The sequence below is a fragment of the Rhinichthys klamathensis genome, unplaced genomic scaffold (genome assembly GCF_029890125.1).
Source record: "Rhinichthys klamathensis goyatoka isolate OS25496 unplaced genomic scaffold, OSU_Roscu_1.1 h1tg000781l_1, whole genome shotgun sequence".
NCBI classification, from domain to species: Eukaryota; Metazoa; Chordata; class Actinopteri; order Cypriniformes; family Leuciscidae; genus Rhinichthys; species Rhinichthys klamathensis.
The window spans coordinates 233,730-241,643 of record NW_026607178.1 but is presented as its reverse complement, the minus strand read 5'-3'; the positions used below and the strand labels follow the sequence as shown (position 1 = coordinate 241,643).

The 7,914-nt window shown below is 34.5% G+C and overlaps 1 protein-coding gene across 2 annotated transcripts; it reads left to right on the top strand.

Moving 5' to 3' along the window:
• Positions 1-2,960: 2,960 nt before the first annotated feature.
• On the top strand, positions 2,961-7,487 carry linc.pou2af1 (lnc RNA pou2af1). 2 transcript variants are annotated; one of them, XM_056243158.1, is made up of 5 exons: positions 2,961-3,332; positions 5,748-5,851; positions 6,107-6,155; positions 6,578-6,804; positions 6,931-7,487. In XM_056243158.1, the coding sequence occupies exons 1-5, from the start codon at positions 3,326-3,328 to the stop codon at positions 7,255-7,257; spliced, it is 714 nt and encodes a 237-aa protein (XP_056099133.1). In that variant the 5' UTR covers positions 2,961-3,325; the 3' UTR covers positions 7,258-7,487. The 2 variants fall into 2 exon arrangements, with proteins under 2 accessions (XP_056099133.1, XP_056099132.1); XM_056243157.1 differs by having other exon boundaries at positions 5,745-5,851.
• Positions 7,488-7,914: the final 427 nt, after the last annotated feature.

The following is a 7,914-nucleotide window of genomic DNA, read 5'->3' as shown; positions in this document are numbered from 1 at the left end:
TATATTCCTCTTATCTCGTTTAGTGAGTTGGTTAACTGAATGCGCTCCTCTCGTGATAAATAGGTTCATTATCTAAACGGGCTCCTCACAAACTTTGTTAATAAAACATCATTTAATGTTTTTTAAGAGGTTTCTTAAAGGGATATTTCACCCAAAAAATTAACATTTTGCCATTATTTACTGTCCATCAAGTTGTTTCAAACCTGTATGAGTTTCTTTCTTCTGTTGAACACCAAAGAAGATGTTTTAAAGAATGTTGTAAATAGACAGTTGACGGCACCCATTGACATCCATAGTAGGAAAAAACATACTATGGAAGTCAATGGCTACCGTCGACTGTCTGGTTACCAACATTCTTCAAAATGTCTTCTTTTGAGTTCAACAGAAGAAAGAAACTCATACAGGTTTGAAACAACTTGAGCGTGAGTAAATGATGACAGAAATGTAAAAATACAGAAAAAACTGTAATATTGTGAAATATTATTACAATTTAAAATAATGGTTTTCTATTTTAATATACTTTAAAATATAATTTGTTTCTGTGCAAACTCTGAATTTTCATCAGCCATTACCCCAGTCTTCAGTGCATGATCATTCAAAAATCCTTCTAATATGCTGATTTCAAAAGTTAAATACTTTTTTTGGAACCTGTGATTCTGTTTTCAGGATTCATTGATGAATACAATTTTAAAAAGAACAGCATTTATTCAAAATAGAAATCTTTTCTAACAATATAAATATTTGCTATCACCTTTTATCAATTTAACACATCCTTAAAATAAAAGAATTAGTTTCTTTCAAAAAAGAAAGAAACAAATTACTGACCCCAAATTTTGAACGGTAGTGTAATTTTTTTTCTTAAAAACAAACAAACAAACAAAAAACGTTTTATTCATCAAAGAATGCTGAAAAAAGTATAACAGATTATAAAAAAATATTAAGCAGCACAACTGTTTCCAACATCATAATAAATCAGCATAAAATATTTTTGAAGGATCATGTGACACTGAAGACTGGAGTAATGGCTGATGAAAATTCAGCTTTTCATCATAGAAATAAATTATATTTTAAAGTAGGCTATATTAAAATAGAAAACCATTATTTTAAATTGTAATATTATTTCACAATATTATTGTTTTTCTGTATTTTTGATAAAAACAAAAACAAATGCAGGCTTGATGAGCAAAGAGACTTCTTTTGACTTCTCCAAACTTTATATTCAAATATACAACATTTCAGGATTAGGAGAAAAATAAATCTATATAAGGGGGGAAATCAAAAGATGTATGTCTATTTTAATTCTAACGTGAGGAAGTCAGGAATTGGGGAACTTTTTATGTATAAAAATGTACTGAAATGAAGAAATTGACAACATGATCATATATTCTTAATCTTTACTAAATATATTTAAAATCAGACCAGAACACCCGCCTTATTTCACAATAAAATACATTTAACATTGAGAAACAAACAAATAAAATATTGCTATCAAGTTGAAACCTCACAGGTTGCATTTCATGCTCTCTCTCTTTTTTTATTATTATAGTATAGGCTACTGATGAGTCAACAGACATTCCCTATATACTCTAGTCTATATCTTTGATCCAGTACAATTTACCTCAATTTACCCCCCCCCAAAAAGGAAATTTGCTGAATTAGCTATTATTACATTCATTGCCAAACTGAGTGCATTAAGTGACTCTTAATAAACAGTGTCAGACCAGCCTAGTTAGATGAAATACAGCTTGAGGTCTTGTGACAGGACCTGAGTGTTCCTCGGTTTAATCACCAGGGGGCGACATTCAACTGGCCAGATCTCGTAACAACCGTCCTCTCCTTTCTTACTGATGTATTAGGATTATGAAAGATCTGTTGATCAAGGTGAATGATAATGAGAGACTTGTAAGAAAATAATATTTTGAAACAGGAAGTCTGTTTGCAGCGGATTAACATTACAAATCAATTTCACAAAGGAGTCAAACGACTTAGAAATCCCACCAGTTGCATTCGGACTACAGCTACTACAACAAGATGCTTATAAAGACGTATTAATAAAGTACCCCATGTTTTATCCCAATATTTTAATCTCCAATTATTCTGCACTTGCGAACGAAATGTTTGTCTGTATACTAGGCCTACATGTCACATGGACCCGTTTTCCGACTTCTTTTCTAAGACAAAGAACACCTGCAAGTCATCCATTCCGCCTGTTTCCAGTCTTCTTAAACACGCAACCATTAAATATGACACAAGTAAATAAACAACTGCATTATGGTCTCGAAGAATATTCCACTTGGAGCTTTTTCGTTTAAATTATTATTAAAAAATAAAAGTAACTAAAGTCAGGTGTGAGATTCTGTTTGTGATCAGCATCCCTCAGGACCAGCCTACTTATTTTGGGGATCAATATGATTTTGATGATGATGATAAATATGCAATACGCATTGATTAACAAAACTATTTCATTAAAACAGATAATACCGTGAGAAAGTAAATGAATAGCCTAAATATTATTGTGAACATCGTTTTTAGTTAACTTGCTTTGGATCTGCATTTGCAACTGACCCTTTGAATTAAATATAGCCTATACATATAAATGACTAAATTTCATATTTAGCCTTCTCATACCTGTTCCCACTATCCCAGTAACTTAACTTTAGCATGCGTCCCAATTGTTCTAATGACAAACATGGCTGCTATCATATGCCACGCCCACAACTCCAATCATTCTTAAAATACTGCACAAATAAGATCTACACGACACAATAATTAATTTTTTTTTCAAGACTACCTATTAGAGAAGATATTTACAACGTGTAATGGAATGTAAAGCTTGATTTGTGCCTTCAGTCTCACTGCAAAGTGGAAATAGTGCTTCTAAGGGAGACTCCAACCACCAACAGCAAAAGGATGATAAAATGTTAAAAATATATATTTGGTTGATGTCAAAATGTGAAATAACACAACATTCTATTAAAAGAGATGTTAATATATGCATTATAATAGCGAATATCACTCAGAAATAAGTCTTTTTACGAAGCCTTTGAATATTCAAATTGAAAGTATCGCGCAATCAAATCATTGTCAAATCATTGAGTTCTTGGGGTTTTAAATAGTAGGGATGAGGGGAGAAAAACTCAAACTAAAATATCCCTAGCTATATTACTGTATAATTGTATGTCCTGAGAGTGTTTTGAGGTTACTTTGTTGAGACTTTTTAATACTTTTGTGAATAATTCGTTCTTGCCCATATAATAGAGCAAAGAAGTGACGTTGGGGTATTTCACTGTAGTTCTTCCAGAGTTTTCCTCCTTTTCAGGCCAAAATGTCTGGTAAGTAAATTTTCTTTTTTTCCTTCGTTTAAGATGTTTTGTCTTCAGCAACCTGAAAAACATTGAGAAAAAAATATGTTAATTAAAATCATTTAGTACATTGGTAAACTTTGCTTGGAAATGTGTAGTTCAAAGGATGCAGCCTTACTAATATCTTAAAACAGCAAACACGTGTAAAGGATTCAATTCAAACAAATTGGTGAATTTTACATGTATATGTATTTTAAATTATTTGGGCTATACATGCAATTACTTGCAGTTTAAGGGAACAATATCTCTGGTGATTCATTAGGCAAGAGCTCGAGCTTCACTGATAGCTTGCATTTTCTCTCTGGTTGTATTTTTAACTCAGCTTTTCTTCAAGCAAAACTGAATCTGGAAATTTATTTACTGTGTCTTTTTAGACTTTACGTTGTCGACCAGCGTGTCCAATTGAATGCAATGCTTTTAGGAATAACCAACAGTAAACGATGACTGAATATAATTTGGACATTTTAACCAGAATTCATGCCTTGCTTCAGAGCTTATATGAATATTTATTAGATAGGTTTAACTGTCAACGAGCGCATCAACACACTGCCGAAGGACGTTTTTGCTATCTTATTAACATCAGCGCACTTTTTTGCCCTCGTGTTGCAACTGCCTCCATGAACTCAACCATGGCGTGGCGTTGTTTGGAATCACTAATGTTCCGACAGAATTTTATATAGCTATATTAACACGGATCAGGAAGACGTCCCACTGTGTATGTATTCACAAGGTTGAACAACCAATTAAAAAATTAGAAAAGAAGGACAACTGTTTTTTCATCTATTTTTTTTTACACATTTCATATTGGGAGGAAGTTATTAGGCGCGGCTTTAGGCTACTCCAGTAGGAAGAGATACGAGGACTTCCCTTTAACTTTATCAAGAAATAATTTTACATCTGGCGAGCGGAACGCAAAATCCAACTTGGACTTAGGGACGTTTCTAGGACATTTAAAACAACAGATTGTCGCTAAATCGACAGAGCGCTTGTAAAGAAATCGGGCTTTTTTGCAACAAATCTAATCGGGGTTTCTGTTGGATAATGACTTTAACATCTAGTCTATTCCCCGATTTATTTTCTCTGTCCGCTTGTACGCGGATTTTGCTATGAGCTATAATAAGAGTATTTTACTTACGTCTGTAACTTGTAGTGGCGTCGACCGAGGAAGCTTCTCTGTCTCCTTTCCTGCATGCAGTGTTTTGCAGCGCTTTCACTTCGCTTCCGCAACTTGGAGCGCTTCTGCTCTCGAGAGAAACGCTCAATAATTAGATCAGGCTACTCTCCAGTTTAGTCGGGTTTTAATTTACAGCTACATGAAAATAAACGGCTTGAACTCCAATTTAATGCTGTCTCCCCGTGCCAAAGATGGCTGGAGAGCATGTTTCTCGAAATTCACTACGGTCCATTGTAATGCGAAAACTAACCCATTCACTGCCGGATCACCAATGCACTCAGACCACTGCGTTAACTGGGAAGACGAGGATTGTTGTTTTAATCTTGAGGGATATCTTATCTTGTATTTATTTACTGATATATATTTAGGCTATATAGCCTATCTTATATTTTAGGCTACTGGCAAATGGGGAAAATGCAAAAGCTATTTGTGGTTGACAAATAAGAATGTCCAAGAAATCTTTCAAATATCTTGTTATAGACTACATGTGCTGGTCTTAGAAACCTAATCTTTGTATTCCTGTTGTGTCGTTCATTTTTGGAAAAACATGCATAACATTTTATACAAATATTTTGATTTAATGACTCTTCAGCTTGAAAAAAAAAAATCAGTTCTCTAAGAACCTTTCAGTGATCAGTTCTTAAAAGAACCTTTTTTTTTCTCAGTGTGAAGAATGTTTTAATAATCTAAAGAATCTTTATCACTGTAAAGAACCAGTGGCAAGATTCCAATAATGTTAAAGGTTCTTCATGCATCGATGCCAATAAAGAAAGTTCATTTTTAAGAGTGAAAAGTGGTCAAATACACATTCCTTGCAACCTCATTATTTTGACAACCAAGTCAAAACACATTTTTCAAGGTAAAACAATTAAATTCAGATATTGCTTATTGGATAAGCCACACTGACATTCACACTGATTTATACACACACAATAATATATATATATTTTTTTTTTTTTTTTTTTTAATAAAAGGTTGAGGTACTAAATATTTGAAGCCACTCACAAATATGTTACTTTTTTTTAACAACGTAGTAGATCCATTGTCTTAAATAGGGATTCATGTATAAACTCTAATTTAAATTCGTTAGGTTTTTTTTTTCTGCACAGAACATTTACATTTACAGAACATGTAAAAATAATTTAAAATAAATGCATACGTCAGTGGTGAATGAAAATAAACTGAAATGAAAATTGATTGTTTTTCAGCAGATAAACCCAAGATATACCAGGGTGTGCGTGTGAAGACCACTGTCAAGGAGTTACTGCAGAAGCACAGAGCCCTGCAGGCACAGAAAACCGCACAACCCACAACGGTAAACAACAGCTACTGTTGGAAACACAATAAAAATCATAAGCAGACACTATTGACTTGTGGTATAGCCAAAGTAAAGTGAAGCGTGGTCAGTCCAAGACCAAATTTAAAGCACCACGCCCCCTCAGGCCTGCTTGAAGACAGATTCAGTTGATACCACATAACAGAACTATACAAGATTTCTGCTGTTTTCCACTGAACGAGCATAAAGGTTAATGTTTCATCTTGCTTCTCTCTCTTACATTTCATCCTGTAGAAATCACAAGCCATGGCTGGTCGCGATGTCTGCTCTACGACCATGAATAGTAAGTTTAAAATACGACGATAACTGAGAGTGAAAAAACAAAGAAAATAAACCTTCTGCCTAAGCTACATGTAAGAGCTTGAATTTCAATCAGGAAACCTGAGAACAAGACAAAACAGAGTATACTTGACTGCATGCAACTTACTATACTCCAAAATAGAAACCATTTTCATCCACCGTCAGGCATCAGCTCTATCTACAATTCTAAGTGGAGAACAAATCAAAAAATAAATAAAAGAACAATGACACCTACATCTATAGGTGTTCCTTACAAATCCTGGAATGATCTCCTATTTATAAACTACTATTCAAATGTGATTTAGCTGTTGGCTGATGGTCTCGTGACATCATCCCAAGTCTTGCTGGCCTAATTTAAATGTTCTCCTGTGCTCAAGCCAGCATTTTCTTCTGTGTTCCCAACAGCCCACCTTGATGTCTTCTCTGGAATGCAAGCTCCAGAGCCCTATTTCCAGACACGTCCCTTTACCGAAAATGTCAACATCCCGATGGAGAATGCTTATGATCATCAACAGATGATACACACGATGCCACCTGAGACTTTCAGCGGCAGTAATTTCGTGTGTCCCACTTCAGCGCAGTGGTCTAATGGATATATGCCTTCTAATACGGACCTCTATGGTACTAGCCTGGTACGTGTTTGATGTTTTTTCATTTTTAATAAAACTTGGCATTCGGAATGGTCAAATATATGTTTTAAAATCACGCGTGCAGCATTTTTAATAAGTGTTTCGTGCTTTTGCAATCTGTTTCCTCAGGTATCCAGGTCACCCTCAGACTCCTTCAATCTCCCCAGTCCCGTCGACTACAACAGTTACTCTCCCCCTCAGTCCCACTCTTCATCTTCCTCTTGCTACAGCTCCCCGACACGGATGGATTTGAGCTCCAGTTTCTCTCCAGAAAATTACCACTATCAGCACTGCAACCTTCAGCATTGTTTTTGCCTGTCGCACTGGTCCAATGCGCATGAAGGCATGGCAACTTCGGAGTATGCGCCCTACGGCTCTTCAGACTGTTTGTTTTCATATAGCGACGACAGTTATTTCAGAAGGGACACCTCAAACTCAGAGATGTGTTACTTATAAAATGCATTTTTTAAGCACTTTGCGCGAAAATTCAGTGTCATAATTGATGCATTTGAATGCATTTGTTGTATTTTAGTTTCGATCAAAGAAAAAAAAAACTGACAGAATGCATGATTAGGCTAAGGTTAGGAGTTGTTTTTAAGCAACAAGGTTGATTGCAGAGAGCTATGTGTGAGTATAATTTACAAAGTATTCATTTATCTTTTCTACAATAAACATATTTTTCATAATTTTACTGGAATCTTTTGTTAAAATTGCTTAGATTTATTAATAATGGGGACGTTCAACGTTCAGTATGTTTATCTTGAAATGTATAGGAGCTTTGACAGTTTAAAAAAAACTAAGGGCACAATTATTGTTTTGCATATCAATCTTCAACATCAGGAAAGTAGGAGGGGGGAAAAGTTTACACATATCGGCTATGTATAAAAACAGATTTGATATCCAACAATGCATCTATTATAGTTCATAACTGTTATACTTTTTTTCTTTGCTCCTATCAACACTGCAAAAAATTAACTCACTTAAATTAAAAACATTAATTTAGCCTAATTGCTTCCTTAATTTTTTTTAAAGTATAAAATCACAGCTTGCCTTGAACTTGTCATCATTATTATCGTGGAACAAGAACTTTCATTATCACACACTTTCACCAAA

Excerpts from the sequence above, each read along its gene's own strand:
- linc.pou2af1 (XM_056243157.1), top strand. Across the intron at positions 5,852-6,106 it reads AAACCGCACAACCCACAACG|AAATCACAAGCCATGGCTGG; the intron begins GTAAACAACAGC and ends TTCATCCTGTAG. Across the intron at positions 6,805-6,930 it reads ACCTCTATGGTACTAGCCTG|GTATCCAGGTCACCCTCAGA; the intron begins GTACGTGTTTGA and ends CTGTTTCCTCAG.